Source organism: Gracilinanus agilis, chromosome 4, assembly GCF_016433145.1.
Source record: "Gracilinanus agilis isolate LMUSP501 chromosome 4, AgileGrace, whole genome shotgun sequence".
NCBI classification, from domain to species: domain Eukaryota; kingdom Metazoa; phylum Chordata; class Mammalia; order Didelphimorphia; family Didelphidae; genus Gracilinanus; species Gracilinanus agilis.
The window spans coordinates 439,949,864-439,968,088 of NC_058133.1; the positions used below are offsets into that span (position 1 = coordinate 439,949,864).

Sequence of the window (18,225 nt, forward strand, 5' to 3'; positions counted from 1 at the left end):
CCTTCCTTCCTTCCTTCTTTCCCTCCCTCCTTTCCTTCCTTCCTTCCTTCCTTCCTTCCTTCCTTCCTTCCTTCCTTCCTTCCTTCCTTCCTTCCTTCCTTCCTTTTCCTTCCTTCCTTCCTTCCTTCCTTCCTTCCTTCCTTCCTTCCTTCCTTCCTTCCGCTAAATACTTGGGATACAAATAGAAAAGGAAGATATTTGGGAGGTGGGGAAGAGATACCATAGAGGAGAGCCCTGGGTGGGGCAGGGGAACATCCTAGTTGATCTTTAAGGTCTCCTTTGACTCAGGGACCTTGTGATTCTGTGATTATCAGGGATCTCTTTGCTCCCATCCCAAAAAGTTTCAAAAGTCATTAACACCCAGTAGTGAAAGTGAGACTATTTCAGGCTTCTCTTGAGAGAATGACTCAATCTCCCTCATTCATGTAGTCAAGAATAAAAGGGCTTATCAGACATCTCTGGGGACACATGTGGGGGATGTTCTCAGATGCCCAAATGCCTCTGCAATGCAGCAAAGGGCCCTCAGGTGGCAATACTGACTCAACCACTAATAACACCCTTCTAATGATGGGCTACTCCTCGTTCAAAGCCAGCTGCTGAGGTTCCCACTGGAATCTCTCCAGCGACTCCACTAAAGGACCTGAAGCCCCAAGTCACGTTTCACCAGTCCAGGTCAGCCAGGCTAGCTCCAGGAAGAAGGTTTTCACAACTCACCTTCACCTCCAAGCCAATAGGACTCTTGAAGAAGGAAAAACCAAGGAAGTGGCGTTCCATAGTCTCCTGAAAAACACACGCACACAAAACCACGTAAATAAGAAGGTGTAGACTAAATGTTCTAATCAGAGCCCCACCCAATGCATTCTTGCAGCACCTGGGACTTATCTGTAGGGATCTCAGACTGTAATTATAGATATTTATAGTTTCGCTCGCCATAACACTGCCAAAACTGCCATCTCTGTATCAGTCCAGGACTGACCATTTCACATGCTTTCATCCAAAGGCCTTTGGTGGATATTTTCAGGAAAGTTGAAGTGTTGAAGTAAGCAGGAAAGAAAAAGAAACCCAGGCTGATATCAGCAGCTTGGTGCAGCAGGAAGGATAATGAATTTGCAGTCAGAGGACCTGAGTTCAAATTGCAGCCCTGTCATCTGCTACCTGGGAATATTCTCATTTGTAAAATGAGATGTGGCAAAATTGGGACATTAATGTATTGTTGGTGGAGTTGTGAATTGATCTAACCATTGTGGATGGCAATTTGGAACTATGCCCAAAGGGCGCTAAAAGACTGTCTGCCCTTTGATCCAGCCAAACCATTGCTGGGTTTGTACCCCAAAGAGATCATAGGGAAAAAGATTTGTACACAAATATTTGTAGCCGCGCTTTTTGTGGTGGTAAAAAACTGGAAAATGAGGGGATGCCCTTCAATTGGGGAATGGCTGAACAAATTGTGGTATATGCTGGTGATGGAATACTACTGCGCTCAAAGGAATCATAAACTGAGGAATTCCATGTGAACTGGAAAGACCTCCAGGAATTGATGCAGAGCGAAAGGAGCAGAGCCAGAAGAACATTGTACAGAGACTGATATACTGTGGTAAAATTGAATGTAATGGGCTCCTGTACCAGCAGCAATGCAATGATCCAGGACAATTCTGAGGAACTTATGAGAAAGAACGCTATCCACATTCAGAGGAAGAACTACAGGAATGGAAACACAGAAGAAAAACAACTGCTTGAACACATGGGTTGAGGCGGACATGATTTGGGATGTAGACTCATTTATAAAATGAGGGGGTTTGAGCAGATGGTCCCTTCCAGCTCTAGATCTGTGATTAAATGGGAACAGATGACCAAAGTTGGAAAGCTATAGTTTAGCCAACCATTCTTCTGCCCTAATGGAACTACTTAATGGTGGGTAGGAAAGAAGCAAAACAATGGAGACTAGATAGGAGCTAATTGCCTCCAACAGCACCAACAACAAAACAAAATCTCCAAATTCTCATCCTAGCTTACTTTGTGATGGGAGGTAAATCCCTTAACCTCCCTGGGACTCATTTTTTTTTATCTGTAAAATTAGGTGGATGAATTCAGTAATCATTAATGTTCCTCCCTTCTCTAAGATTCTATGTGCTGGGACCTTCATGCTGTTAACAAGGGAAGAGCTTGCTTCCAAACCCAGAGGGAGGAATTACTGTCCTATTTGTTATATTTGTCCTGTTCCAGATAGCATCATTTGATGAGAACACTATAAAGAGTAGTGAAATGGGGGGAGAAAAAAGGAGGAAATGGAAGAACCTAGGATATGTCTGCTGGGAATTAAAGTCTTCCTGAAACAAAGATAGAAACAAAATGGCCCTTGGTCCTATTCTTCCTCCATTTTTGCTTCTATAGTGATGATGACAAAGTAGCAGAAAAAAGAGGAGAGGTTATGAAGAATCCCACAATGATTAGACCATCTATGGACATAAATTTGGGTACTGATCTTCTAAAAGTGAGATTCTTGTCCAATGATTTACTGCTAAAAGAAATATCCATTTTGGTATTGCCTCTATAAATGAAACCAGAAACTAGAAGAAGGTATAATTAAAGGGGGGCTCCTGGGTGACTCAATGGATAGAAGGTTGAGACTGATGTCAGGAAGACTTGAGTTCAAATCCAGCCTCTCAGACACTTACTAGCTGTGGGACCCTACGCAAGTCACTTTACCCTGTTTGCCTCTGTTTTATCATCTGTAAAAATGAACTGGAGAAAGAAATGGCAAACCTTTCTAAGATCTTTTCCAAGAAAATCCCAGATGGGGTCTTAAAGTATCAGCCATGATTGAAAATGATTAAACAACAACACAACTAAGGGAAACACAGCTAGGAGGTTTGGGAGCTAGTGAAGATTGTTTTATCATGCATCAAAAGGCAACAAGAAACATCATTTTATCTAGGTAGGCCTTTACTTACCTGGAAACACTTGGTCGAGATACCAGGCCAGGAAGCCATAAAGGACAGCATCAATAAGCATCATTTTGATGGACAGCAAGAAACTGAATTCATCTCCTTCCATGGGGCTCTTGCCAATGTTGCCCCACTGGAGGCCAAGGCCTTGCTCTTCATAGCGAGACAAATATTCGGTGCCAAACCCAAATGCCACGGGAGACAGCAGACTCTAGGCGAAAAAGTCACAGCTATGAGGACAGACCTCCTAGGACCTAGAGGACGAGTCCTTCGTGTGATACACTGGCAAACAAGTTTGTAGAGAGCAGAAAAAATGCCAAGCAAAGGCCTGCGTCAGCCAATGAGTATTTATTGATTCCTGAATACTAGGGACTGTGCTACATTTTGGAAAGCTGAGGAAAAATGAGGGAATCAGACCCTTGGGTCTCTGGGAATTCTGTCCAGTCCTTGCCTGGACCACCTTTTTTACCCAATTAATTGAAGCCAAAGTCCCTGGATTAAAGGCAGCGAATTGTAGCAATGGATAGAAAAGGAATCAGGAAGACCTGAGTTTAAATTCAGTCTCAGAGACTTATTGGCTGTATGACCCTGGATAAGTCACTTAACCTCTGGGTGTCTCAGTTTCCTCATCTGTATAGTGGGAACGCAATAGAAAAGGAAATGGCAAACCACTCCAGTAGCTGTGCCAAAAGAAAACAAGAGTCAGACACAACTGAATAATCAAACAAGTTTCCCATGAAATTCCAGATCTAGGATTCCTCCCAACTTGCTCCCCTTCTCTTCCCCACAACAAAACAACAGCAGCCACAATGACATGCCATAGTAGAAAAGGGCTCGAAGACCCATCGACCACCTTCTGCTTTTCCCACAAATCACATGATACCAAAGAAGATTGGTCTGGTTCTAGAGAAGTTGAGAATTCGATAAAGGAAAACCCTACGCTCTACACTGAAGAGTCCTGGGGAGAATAAGTGAGTAAATGTTCCCCCGCTGTCTCACTGGCACAAAGTGTAAGGGCACTGGCACACCCTGGCATGCCCTGCCATGCTCTAACTGTGATAACTAACATTTAAACAGTGTATTTGGAAGATTTGGAAAATGCCTTATAAATATTTGATCCTGCAAAGTAGGGGGCTATTACCATCCCCATTTTATGGCTGAGGCAGAGAGAGAAGTTAAGTGACTTGCCCAGGGTCACTGGGCATCTGAGGCAGGATTTGAACTTAGATCTTTCTGACTCCAGGGTCAGCACTCTAACCACTATCCCATTCCAAGAAGAAAAGAAATGTAGCAGAGAGGGAGAGGACATGAGAACCATAGCTTGATTCAGGGAACAATAGTTTTGTCGACAAAGCAGAGAAGTTTTCTCTAAAAAGTGGTGCCAATTTTAAATTAGCTTTTAATTCTCCGGCTCAAGAATAACATTTCTACTTGTTTACAATACTGACAGGGTGAAGTGTTGTTCCCTAACGTCAGAATTTACACAGCAGTGCAAATGTGATTTTGTAGAGCTGCCACGGCCTTGGCAGCCTTGGCTACAAATTGGAGACTTCCAGTTTTTTTGGAAAAGGGCAAGTTCTAAGAAAATCTCCCGGTAAGTGTTTGCTCACCTTTTGCCACCCACAGACTAACGACCACTGCGTTTGTTTTCTCAGGCTGTGTGCATGGAAGACAAGCCAGGTGGATAAATTCCCCGTGGGATCAACACAGGAAATTTGGCGTGGGAGTCGTAGGATCCCTTCAATTAGAGATCCACCAAGCCGCTAGCCCGTATCACTGCTGATCCAGGCCCAGAGTCTATGGTTTCACTCACTAAAAAGGTCTTGCCATGTTCTGAAGAACTCAGTGGCACTTAGAGGCTCTTGCTAAAGGATGAAGATGGTCTCCGGACATTTTTCTGCGATGTCCAGGTCTTTCTCTTGATCCAACCTTGGCCATGAATGGTCTCCAAGTACCTGGCAGATGTAGCAGTCCCCCTGTCTGCCCAGTAATTACAGGAATGAACCAGGGCAGCCCAAATGTTAAGGGCAAAGGATTTATTGCTGTCTAACCATTATGGGCATTTTGAAAAAGGCATTGTTATCAAGGTCAACAGTTAACTGTGTATTTAATGCCAGAAATCAATGGCAAACAGCAGTGGTAAACAGGGAGGAACAAGAGCTACGGCTTTAGGTCAAGCTAGCCAAAGGTGTTTTTCCAAACTAGAGACAGATGGTGTTCCTCCCCATCTAGAACCCGAATAATAAAGGAGAGGCTTAGAGAAGAAAGGAAGGGGAAGAGAACTACCTCCCTAAAGGGGTAAGCGAGGCAATTTATTCTGGTTTAATAAGCTACTAGAGATGGAGACACTTGGAAAAAAATATAGTGAAAATGGAGCTACTGGTTGGGACCTCCTGGACTGTGGGGGTCTTTTAGACAGTGGACAGTCCCTGGTCTCAGTACCTGTTCTTCCTACATTCCCAGATTTGCCAGACCATCTCTGCATCTGTTTTATCTGTGCATTTTTAGGGCTTCAATTTAAGGACATTTGGAGAGAGATTCAAAATTTTATGTCCATTGAGAAAAATCTAAAGTGTTGATGCCAGAAACTTAATCATCAGCATAGTTATTGTAGAAATACTAATTTGGAAATCAAAGGGATGTTATAAGGGCAGCTTGGTGGCTTAGTGGGTTCAGAGCCAGATCTAGATATATAAAGTCTTGGATTCAAATTTGGCCTTGGACACTTCCTTAGCTGTGGAACCCTGGGCAAGTCACTTGACCTCCATTGTCTAGCCCTTACCACTCTTTTGGCTTGGAATCAATACACAGAATTGATTGATTCTAAGATGGAAGGTAAGGGTCTAAAAATTTTAAAATAATTTTTTAAAAAGGATATTATTGCAGGCAATCTGATACAACCCTTTTATTTTACATCTGAGGAAACAAAGGCATATAGGAAATGAACAACTCTCCCAAGGTCACAGGTAAGGCTACGTTTTGAGCCCACTTCATCACATTCCAAAACAGAAATTCATTTTCACTGCCAAATGGAAGCAGTAAAGAAAAATGGCCAGAATGGATCTTCAAATGAGCTCCATGGGCCACAAAGTTGATCGGCGTTTTGTGAAATTTTTGCTTGATCTAGCAGGTTGGAACAAAGGCAAATGTTAGGGGCCTCAAAACAAGAACCCAGTGATAATCATAGAAAGAAACTTATTTCTACCCCTCATTTGTGGCTTTCAGCCCTATGTTTTCTGAAACCAAGAATGATCAAGTGGCCAGACTATAACTAGGGGAAAGCTATGAGTGCTTTGTCCCAGGGTGCCAATTTTAGAGAATACTGATGACACTTGCAGTATCCCAGCAGCACAGAAACAGTAGAATTTAGCATCTAGTCAGTAAGAATAATTAGCGAGAATTAGAGGCTACCAGAAGGTAGGCTGGGGGTAAGCTTCCTCCCCATCATTCTCTTTTCCATCCTCCCTTCCCAGAGTATTTCTGGTTTCCCATCCCTCTTTCTCACTGACTTTCTTTCTCATTGGCTTGCTATATGGTTTATGGTTTCCTCAAGTGGAAATTAATTAGCCAAGTTGCTGTTGGGTCATACTTCAGGGGCTAACAGGTACCAATGAGCCCTTCTCAGAGTGCAAGCAGTAAGTTAAGGCCAAGATATTTCCCATCCCATTGGGCAAACAGGAAGACACTTACCACCCATGTCTTCTGCTCAGCCGTCATCCGTTCCTGCCAGGCAAAGCACAGGATATGGGGCAGGTAAAGGGTGAAGTAGAGGACGCCACTGCAAGCCGCTGCCAGGTTGGCCTTGGAGAAGAAGGCACTGAAGAGGAAGCATTGCATGATGGTGGCAATGGAGAACACCAAGAGGAACAAGAAAAGGATAACTGGGTTGCTGTAGTGCAGAACTCGGCCGTGCTGCAACCAAAGACATCATGAAGATGGATGAGTCTCATTCACCTACACCACTAAGCCAATTAGCCACTAGGTTTTGCCAGATGCCTCCCACCAACCTCTTTTCCATATTTGGGAATCTATCCATAAAGACTAAGGAGATTTTTTTTCGTTGTTTTCAAGTTGTTTCCAATCTTGTCCTTCCAACCTTCATGACCCCAATTTGAGATTGTGGCAAAGATACTGGAATGTTTTGCCATTTCTTTCTCTAGCTCACTTTACATATTTTACAGATGAGGAAACTGAGGCAAATTGGGTTAAGTGACTTGCCCAGGGACACACAGGAAAGATGTTGAAGTGGCTTGCCATTTCCTCTCTAACTCATTTAACAGATGAGGAAAGTGAGGCAAATTGGGTTAAGTGATTTGCCCAGGGACACACAGCAAAGATGTTGAAGTGGCTTGCCATTTCCTTCTCTAACTAATTTAACAGATGAGGGAACTGAGTCAAATAGTTTTAAGTGATTTGTTCACAGTCACTCAGCTAATAAGTGTGTAAGGCTAAATTTGAACCCGGGAAAATGAATCTTCCTGACTCCAGACCTGACACTATCCATTGTGTCACCTTGCCACCCAAGAATACTTTGTCTTTTATTAAAAGAAGATTCCACCAGGTATGGTGGTGTGTGCCAGTTGTCCCTTCTGCTGTTGAGGCTAAGCTTAGGAGATATCTCTCAAATTTGAGAGTTTAGGCAATAGTTGATGGGTGTCCCCAAGGTCCAACCCCAACATGGTGAACTCCAAGAAGCAGGGGACCAGCATGCTGCCTATGGAGAGATAAGCCAGCCCAGGATGGAAATCAAGCAAATTAAAGCCTTCCTGCCAATCAGCAGAGAGGTAGGGCCAATGAAGGACCGTCACCTTTTGAGTCTGGTTGAGATATGGAGACCCAGGCTCAAAAAATAATGGGAAGTAAGTGAAGTCTCTACCAGATCTGAGTTTATCATCGTATGAAATACAATCTCAAGAAATATCCAAATTAGTCATTAATTCAACAATTTATCAAGTATCAACTGCCCCCCCCCCCGTATGAGCTCTGAGCTTGGAGTCAGGAGGACCTGAGTTCAAATCTTACTTTAGATATTTACTTGCTATGTAAATTTGGGCAAATCACCTACCACTGTTTACCTCAGTTTCTTCAGCTGTAAAATAGAGATAATAATAGCAGCTACCTCCCAAGGTTATTATGAGGATCAAATAAAATAATATTTGTAAAGTGCCTGGTAGATAGTAGGTGTTACATAAATGCTAATTGTTATTATTATGTCACTGTGCTGGATTCTATAAATAGAAAAAAAGAAGACATTATCTCTGTTCTCAAGGAGCTTATAGTCTATAGTCTACATTGACACTTTAGTGTGAATTAGGTCATTTTGACCCAAGAGGCAGAGAACTGAGAATTCATTTAAGAGTCTAAGATTCACAGCCTGATTCTGATACTCCCCCATCTGTGTGATCTTAGAATAGTCACTCAATTCCCCTAGGTCTCAGTTTCCTCATCTGTAAAAATGAGGACCACTTACGTGGCTCAGTAGATAGAGCTCTTGGTCTAGAGTCAGGAAGACCTGAATTCAAATCAGGCCTCAAACACTTACTAGCTGGGTAACCCTGGACAAGCTGTTTAACTTTTATCTTAATCCAATGGAGAAGGAAATAGCAAACTATTCCAGGAGCTTTGCCAAGAAAACTCCATAGACAATATGGTCCACTGGGTCATGAAAAGTTGGATGTGACTGAATGATGACAACAAAATGAGATTGGATTAGGTAGCCTCTGAGGTCCCTTCTGATCCTCTGACCCTTCCCAAAGTCAGCTAACAGAGAGTTGTTTTTCATAGTGGTCTATATGGAGAAACTGAGGTAAAATCTGAATACTGACCCTTTTTAGGAGGGTATAAAGAAGAAGGGATAGCAGATACCAGGAGAAGTGAGAAGTCATTTAAGGAGGCACTAAGGAAAAACTACTTCTTCACAAATTTTGTTAGCTGGTTCTATTAAATAATTATATATTATTGTAATATATAACATTATATAACATATTAATATAATATATTAGGAAACCATAATTCTCACTTCCATAATACTCAAATATGTACAAATTAGTTTCCTTATAATAAATACTATTATCCCATTTTACAAATAAGAGAACTGAGGATTAGAAAGTTGGTCATTCACCCAAGATTACACAGATGGTAAGCTTCAGGGCTAGGATGGAAGCCAGGACTCCTGGCTCCAACTCTAGCCCTCTCTCCAATAATTCACACTGAATTTTTAATATTTTGCAATATTCCATCCCACAATATACTATGTGACCTCAATGGGCAAATCAGGTCTCTCAGAATTTGATTAGATCATAGATTGAGAGCCGAAAGGGACCTTAGCTCCATCAGAGAGGTTAATTCACTTATCCAAAGTCACAGAGAGAGTAAGTCATGGAGCAGAGATTTGAAGCCAGGTTCTCTTACTACAAATCCACTATGCCTTCCCAAGCACACACAATCCAGACTAACTCAACGAACTACAAGGGTGTTATTCTGTTACCTTTCATGCTTGATAATAGATTCAGTTACCTAGTATTTGTTATTGTTCAGTCACTTTTAGTCATGGCTGACTTCATGAATCCCTTTGAGCTTTCATTTCCTTGGCAAAAATCCTGTAGTGGTCGCCATTTTCTTCTCCAACTCATTACATGGTAAGGAATGGTTTATTTCATAGGAATAAATTACTGGCCCAGTGTTAATTGCATCCTTACTAAATTGTAAACTTTTTGAGGTCAGAAATTGTTTCAATTATGTCTCCATGCATCAGGAAACAAGCTTTCCTTATTGGTGCCATGATTTTTTTTTGTAGGGTTGACTAAAATGAAACTCACCTGAAGTGGGATAAAAAGAACAATAACAGAAGTAATTCATTCATGTGGCACCTTAGGTCTGAAAAGTGCTTTACACATATAATCTCGCTTAATCAATCCTCGGAGACAGTTGCTATTGTTTCCCCCATTTTATAGATGAGGAAACTGAGGCTCAGAGAAGTTAAATAACCTCCCTAGGTTCACGGTTTGTAGATACCTGAGGTGGAATTTGAACTTAAATCTTCCTGGCTCCAAGTCTAGAACTCTGGTCACTTGATTCCTATGTGATAGGAGATTAGAATACTAGTCCCATCATTGTTAATTAAATAAATATTCTAAATTCAAACACCTTGGTAGGAATTTGCTTTGGAGTGGAAAGTGAATGCCCTTAAGAGACACCCAAAAGCATGCCCAGTTCAGGTGTTTCCAAAGAAAAGTCCTGGGCAAAGAATGTGTTTATTGAGAAGGAGGGCCTTCAAAAATATCAATCAATTAAAAAAAATTATTTAGTGCCTAGTATGTGCCAAAGATACAAAGAGAAATGTAAAAACATCTCCTGCCCTCAAGGAACTTCCAGTTGAGGAGAAAAACATACATATTTAGGTAAATACAAAGCTATAGTTTGTCCTTTGTTTTTTAAGAGGGCCAATGGCATCACAGGGCTTGTGTGTGAATTGGATTTAAGGGAGGCCACATTGCACGAAGTCAGCAGCCTCATTCCCTCTTCCAGAGTCATCAATGTCTAGAAGCAAGACAAAAGTCAGGATGACTGGTGATGGCCTGGGATGCAGATATAAAGTAGAAGCCAGGTAATATGGTGGATGGGGGAAGGCACTAGCAGCTGGGGAAATCAGGAGAGGCTTCATGTGGCAGGTCATCGTGGAGTTGAGTCTTGAAGGAAATTAGGAATTCTAAAAGGAAGTGAGGGCAATCAGGGCAACAGCAGGAAGGAGGGAGAATGGAATGTCATAGGAGGAAGTGCGTAAGATGGCCAGGGTGCCAGAACGATTGAGCATATGAAGGGGGCTAATGTGTAAAAGTCTGGAAACATAAGTGGAGGGCAGATCGTAAAGGGCTTTGTCTGCCAGACAAGAGTTTCTATTTGATCTTAGAAGTGGTAGGGGTCCAATGTTGTACCCTAAGGAGAGGATATCTTTTTCTTTAGGAAAATCGACATGGGCAACACTGTTTGGCTGAGAGATTGAGTGGGAAGGAATTTGAGATAAGAAAACCAAGTAGGAGGCTGTTGCAATAGTTCAGGAAAGAGTGGAAGGATGTAAGAGAAGTTTTGGAAGCAGGATTTGTTAAGTGATAGGATAAGTGGGATGAGCGAAGGGGAGGAGAAGACGACACCAAGATTTTGAGCATGGATGGTGGTACCCTTCATAGTAAAGAGAAGTATGGAAGAAGGGTAGTTTGGGGTGAAAACTAAGTTCAGAGCTGGATTCATGGGTAAGAGAACTAGGCTCATCCACCCAGAGAAGGTCACATCCTTTCTTTACAACATGGAACCTTGGACTTTAGATATTCAAAATATTTATATAAAAATGTCTGAAGTACAGTTTTATGTTCATTAAAAATGTATAAACTTTATACATATTGTATATAAAACTATATGTCAGCTAGGTGACTCAGTGCATAGAGCACCCGGCCTGGAGGACATCAGTTCAAATCCAGCCTCAGATACTTATTAGCTGTGTGACCCTTGGCAAGTCATGTACCCTTTGTTTGCCTTGGTTTCTTCATCTGTAAAATGAGCTGGAGAAGGAAATGGCAAACCACTCCAGTCTCTTTGCTGAGAAAACCCCAAATGAGGTTATGAAGAGTCAGACATGATTGAAATGACTCAACAACAAAATAAAACTAGATACAGGTATAGGTTTAGCTATAGCCACATATATATATATTGCATATACATGCAATATATATATGTATCTATATATGTACACATAAAACATATTGTTCTTGGCTTCAGAACATGGAAACAATTGTTCCTATTCTTAGGCTTAAGGGAAATCAGCTTCTCTGCCCTTTTTCTCCTTTCAAGGAAGTTGTCCACATAAATCAAAAGTTTTCTACCTAAAAAAACAAACCCTCTTCGAATAAGGACCCGGGACCAAAGAACATCTAGGATCCCTTCAAGTGCCAAAGTTTTATGATTCCATGGAATTAAAATATTGAGAAAGCTCTAACTGGTTCATGGAAAAGATGTTCCTTGTCTCTCCCCAGATAATTTAGCTTGCCATGCACCATTTTCTAAAATGATGTCAGCATTTATTTTTTCTTAAATAATAGCTGGAATAACCTCAAGGAATTCCCATTGTTCTTGCTTCCTGCCTTCCTCCAGACTGGTGGAGCTGAGGAGGGAGTGGTAAGGGAAAGATGGGAGAATCAATTAGAGGAAAATTCTATTTCCACTTGGAAAGCCCTGTTTCTGGCGGCAGTTGAATTCCCACAAGGAGTGCATGTGTGGCAAGGAACTTCTGGTGAACTTTTCTTCACCTTATTTCCTCAGTGTTTTGGGATCCTAGTGTTCCATAGCTAAGAAAGTAGATTCCATGCCCCTGCCCCCCACCCAAAAAAAAAAACAAAACACCACCACCTTACTTTCTGTTTTAGAATCAATACTTTGTATTGGTTCCAAGGCAGAAGAGCAGTAAGGGCTAGTCAATGGGGGTTAAGTGACTTGCCCTGGGTCACACAGCTAGGGCAAGTATGAGGCCACATTTGAATCCAGGACTTCCCATCTCTAGACCTGGCTCTCAATCCACTGAGCCATCTACCTGCCCCCAAGAAAGTAGATTTTAAAAATCATCAGCAACTACCAGGGCAAAGACTTATAGCTAATTCAACTCCTTTTGAAATGGATTTTGAGTATTTTTAAGTCATGTTGACAAGCATTTATTAAGATCTTATGCTGAGAAAATTCAGAATTTGGGTTATGGGTATGTAATTAGAATTTTGTACCTCAGGACTCCATTTCCCAGAATCCCACTTTTGTCCTCATGTTCCCTCCTTACATTTTGGAGATAAAGTTTCTGTAACCCCTCCCCTCCTCTCTCTTTTCTCCTGCTAATGTGGCTGGGGAAAACTTCTCTTTACTTAGGCTTTACTTTTGTTTATTTGGAAATAAAAAATTTCCTCTACTTCAAGTAATTATTAATAAAATCTTATAAAATATAATACTTGGAGTTATTGGATATTAATTTTAATCTTACATGGGATAAAAGAGTGAAAGGAAAAAATAAGAGCCATCTAAAGAGAGGAAGAGCTACCCTATTGAGAGGCTCAAATAACCAAGACTCCACTCTCCACCAAGGCTCTCAGAATCACTTAGAAATTTCAAGCTAATTAACTTGATTAATTTAATTCAATTTAATTAACTTAATTCAAAGTTAATTTCATATTAATTTTCAGCCAAGTGCAAGCTGACTAACTAGCCAGACTGGCCTGTATGTTAATAAATTATGAGGTTTTTTAACCTTAATATAGAACTTAAAAGTAATTATCTTCCAGGACCTCTATTATAATCCTATGAAAAATGTTAGATCTCCTTTTTTTTTTAAATGTTAAAAGGAATAGAATTAGGATGATTGGGCCCATGAGAAGAGAATCATATTTGTCTCAGCTTGGGAGCAGAAGAACCTAGCTTTTGGAGATGGAAGAGTCTTCGAGGTCATCTTGTCCAGCCCTGATATTTACAGAGGGATGGGCGATGCCAGGAAGTTAAGCAGCTGGACAGGATTACTCAGATACTAATAGAGCTAAACTTCAAGCTCAAGTCCTCTGGCTGCAAAACAAGTGATTATTCCACTGTCCCCAAGTGTGGTCTAGCACATGGCCATAAGCAGAAATTTGATATCAATAGGGTCCAGGCATAGTTACAAGGCTTTGAGTAATGGGGGGTGAGAGAGGCTTCCAGTAGGAGACCCAATATCCTCAAAGAGGGCAATGACTTCAAATGATGGCCCAGGGAGAATGTAAGATCATAGGATCATAGATTTGGGATTGGAAGGTTCTTTAAAAACTATCCACTCCACTTTTCTTTATTTTACAGATGAGTAAACTGAGGCACAGGGAAATTAAATGACTTGCCCCACGTCACACAACTAATAAATGTCTGAAGTGAGATTTGAAATTGGGTCTTCCTACTGTGGGAGTAGAAACACAGAAGAAAAACAACTGCCTAATCATATGGGTTGATGAGGATATGATTGGGGATATTGACTCTAAACAATCACCCTAGAGCAAATATCAATAATATGGAAATAGGTCTTGTACACATGTAAAACCCAGTGGAATTGTGCGTTAGCTATGGAAGGGAGTAGGAGGAGGGAAGGGATAGAACATGAACCCTGTAACCATGGGGAAACTGTTCTTAATTAATTAATTAAAATTTCAAAATGGAAAAAATTAAATTGAGTCTTCCTAACCCAAAATGAAGTGCTCCATCCACTATACCAGCACTACAGAGCTTTGACTTGGGACTAAACCCAGAGTTGTTCAATCAAACCCAACTCTTCATGACCCCATTTGGAGTTTTCTTGCAGAGATCCTGGAGAGGTTTGACATTTCCTTCTCCAGTTCATTTTACAAGTGAGGAAATGAGACATCCAGGGTTAAATCACTTGCTCAGGGTCACACAGTATAAAGTACCTGAGGGCAGATTTGAACTCAGTTCTTCCAGCTTCCAGACCTGGTATCTATCCACTAAACCATTGAGCTGTCCACTTTGCAGAATTCAAGATGGTTAACCTACTCAGGCTCAAGGAATTATCCTGGGGTAGGTAGGACCCATTGTTTTCTTGATTTATTTCCCATTACTCCCCTTAATCTACTCACCAAATTAGTCAAACTTCTCTTCTCCACATAGGGCATTCTCTCACATACTCCATGTCTGGAGTGCTAGTATCTCCTGTCACCTTTTGGAATCCCTGCTTCATAGCTTCAAGTCACAGCTCAGGTGCCCTCTCTTTCTATACAGAACTTTTCTGATCCTCCAAATTATTAGTGACTCTCTAGAGTTTGGCCACCACAAAAATTACTTTTAGGCAGTGAAGTGGCACCATGGATAGAGTGCTTTTTCTTTACCATGCTTCCTTAACTTTTTGGAATCTTAGTGTTCCATCACTAAGAAAGTAGATTTTAAAAAGTCACTTTTCAGCAACCAACAGGGCAAATTCATTACCAATTCAAATAGATTCTGAGTATTTTTAAGTCAAGTCATTATCAGGAAGACCTGAGTTCAAATCTGGTCTCAGACACTTATAAGTTGTGTGACCCAAGGCAAGTCACTTAATCAGTTTCCTCATCTGTAAAATGAGCTAGAGAAGGAAATGGCAAACTACTCCAATATCTTTGCCAAGAAAATCCCAAATGGGGTCACAAAGAATCAGATGCAATTGAAGCAGCTGAACAACACAAATAAAAAGGGTCAGCAGGGAGTTTCCTCAGCCTTCTTCCTATGAGGGGGCTGAGCAGTCTGCATGGTGCCCCTTGCAGGGCTGGGACTGGCACAGGTCCATTTATGGGGGTGGGTGGTTGGGGGAAGGAGATCCAGGGAAGTCTAGAACATCTGGATCCCTTTTAACCCTTACCGTGATGAAGGCTGTTAAGAGGAATGTGCTCATCGCCATGACGGAGAAGCTGTCCAGGAACCAGGTGCACCAGATGACCATATTGGAAACACCCCGGTTTTTCAAGGTCTCCTTTAACCTCATCTCCTTCTCCAGAACAATGCTCTTCACAGTCATGGATACCGAGTAGATCCAGGCCAGCACCATGAAGACTGGGAAGCAGCGGTTCAGAGTTATCATAAAGCTGCCAATGCCAGGAGAAAGAAGAGCCCACCGTAGATCAAGACCAAGGAGTTGGGGAGAGAGAACACAAGAGAAACACCATTGGGAACTCAGCAGGCTTCATGGACTTAAAAGAAAACAAAATCTTATTTAACCCTTTTGTGTTCTAGATTTACTTACACGTAGCCTAGAACTAAATTTTAATTTAACATTATGGAAATATTAAAAGAATCTTGTAACTTAAAAAAAAAGCAGCTACTGAAGTGAAGTGGTACTTCTATATATAGGGTCATCCATTGGCTCCTTCTCAGAGATGTTGCCTTTTCTTTGGAATGGGATGGTTCCCTGACGTTAGAGCCATGCATACATAGGTTGTATATTTCATTCAGTTCAACAATCATTTATTAAACTCTTGCTATAGGATAAGAGTTTTTAAATGGGAAGGGGTGTGTGTATGATGAGCCCCTTTGGCAATCTGGTGAAGCTCATGGATCTTTGATCGCAATAATGAAGTTTTTAAATGCTTAACAAAACTATATTAAAACTATTAATTAAAAAAAAAGATAATAGAGCCCAGATTAAGAACCTCTGTGCTGGAAGAAACATGTCCCAGTGAAGGGAAATTGTTGGATTTGAAGTGAGAAGACTTAACTGGACTACTTACTGCCTTTGTGAGCTTGAGCAAATTGTTTAACTTCTCTGTGACTCATTTTCCTCATCTGTAAAATGAGGGATTGGGAATGGGTGAACTCTAGGGTACCTTTTATTTCTAAATCTATACAAGTATGTTCAAGGCATTACTTTGGGCACTGCAGATACAAAGACAAAAATGAAAAACAAGTCATGGTTGAGCTTGCATTCTACATTCACAAATACAGCCTGCTGTGTCCACTTTGGCTGGTGTTCAGGATAAAGAACGATTTTCTATTAAGACCCCAAAAAGAAATCTGAATATTTGTTTTTGATTTTGTCTTTGTATTCCCAGTGCTCAGTATAGTGCCTTGCACATAGCAGGTGTCTTTAAAATACTTTCTCAATTTAATTGGGATCACTTAAGAAGCCCTATGTGTAATCTGGCACCAGAACCTAAGTGGACAATCATAGAAACAAAAAGTGTGTTGGTGATGAATGAAATCAATCAGCCCCTGCCATCTTCTACTAAAAGAAATCGAGGTAGTTTCTTGGTACAGAAGATAGAGCACTGGGAGTAGAGTCAAGGATACCTGAGTTCAAATCCTGGCTCAGAAACTTGCAAGCTTTATAACCCTGAATAGATTACTTAACTCCTGTCAGCTTCAGTTTCCTTATTGTGTAAAACGAGGAGCTATAAGGTCTCTCCCATTTCTAAGACCATAATCCTATGAATCAACCTTATCTTCCCCACAGACACATATAAATCCTGTGGTGGTCAAATCCTACTTCTTTGGAGGAACGGATGCTAAATCTCTACCTGGAGCAGACTTCCTAGAGAGAGTAACTGGCTCTGAGTTCAGGGTTGCTTCCACTTCTAACTAAATATTTATTGGGCATCTCCAAAGGATAAGGATATTTTGTTGTCCAGAATACATCTAGTATTTAGCGTTCCAGTCTTGAATAGGATTGCTGTTCAAGAGCTAGAGAGGACCTTAGAGTCCATCTAGTATACACAAGAGGAAACTGAGACCCAGGAATGCTAAGTGGCTTTCAAAGGGAATACAGGATCATAGATCTAGAGTCAGACTTCTAGTCCAACATCCTTCATTTCACACATAAGGAAACCAAAGTCTAAGGAGGTTGGTTGTGTCTTTCCCAAGGTTGCACAGGTAGGAAGTAGTAGAAATGGAATCTGAATTCAGGTCTTTTGCCTCTCAAACCAGTGCTCTTTTTATGGAAATATCTATGCTTGTCTTTTAGGTACTGGAACCCTGGCCAAACTTAACTAACTCTGCTGGCTCCATCCACCTTTGGCAAATGAGGTTTCCATGGCACTAAGGAATGCACTCTGATGCCCAGAAACAAAGCCATAGGACCAGTTTCTTAGGTGGCTGCTGGCCATCAAGGATATGGTTCTAATAATGGGCATGTGTTAGCAGAAGAAGGAGAGCCCAAGGAATTAAATTCATATTCTTTTTTCCCTTGGACCAACGTGGAAACTCTTAACCCATGTTGATCAGTACCTACTGGACCAGGGGAGACATAGAGCCTCCCAGTGTTGCCTGGGTCACAGAGAGGTTAAATGTCTTGCCCAGGGCCACGTCACTAGGAGATGTCAGGGCCCAGGCTTCTTGACTTCAGGACAGTTTCTCCTTCCACTATGGCCTGTTGCCTTTCTCACATTCCTTTACCTTTTCATCAAGCATCTATCATGGGAATGCTAATTAGTGAAGGGACTTCGTTATTCAACATCTCCTAGAAACCAGAATGAATTTCAATGCAGAGCTTTGATTTGGTGGAAAAAGGGACTCTGGTGGCATCCTTAAAAAAATACTAAATGTACTATAGAGTCTGAAATTCATGTGCCTTGGTCCTTATCCCCCAACATTACCCTCTGTGACTTTCCAAATATGTACTTCACAAACCCAACCTCTATTATTCCAGTTTTCAGGATGCTTTCCTTCTTCCTTTTTTTAACTTCCCTTCTAAGAATTGTTCTGGTTTTAGAATTCTGTGATTCCAGGGGCAGCTGGGTGGCTCAGTGGATTGAGA

At 41.3% G+C, this 18,225-nt stretch overlaps 1 protein-coding gene across 1 annotated transcript in view; it reads right to left on the minus strand.

Annotated features, from left to right (window-relative positions):
- Positions 1 to 18,225, minus strand: part of ABCA4 (ATP binding cassette subfamily A member 4) — a 126,295-nt gene that overhangs the window by 28,296 nt on the left and 79,774 nt on the right. Inside the window, exons 11-14 of the mRNA XM_044675489.1 lie at positions 15,340 to 15,562; positions 6,636 to 6,857; positions 2,952 to 3,156; positions 715 to 780 (exon numbers count right to left, since the gene is read on the minus strand). Of these exons, the coding sequence (XP_044531424.1) occupies positions 715 to 780; positions 2,952 to 3,156; positions 6,636 to 6,857; positions 15,340 to 15,562 (716 nt within the window). The remainder of the gene's footprint in view (positions 1 to 714; positions 781 to 2,951; positions 3,157 to 6,635; positions 6,858 to 15,339; positions 15,563 to 18,225) is intronic.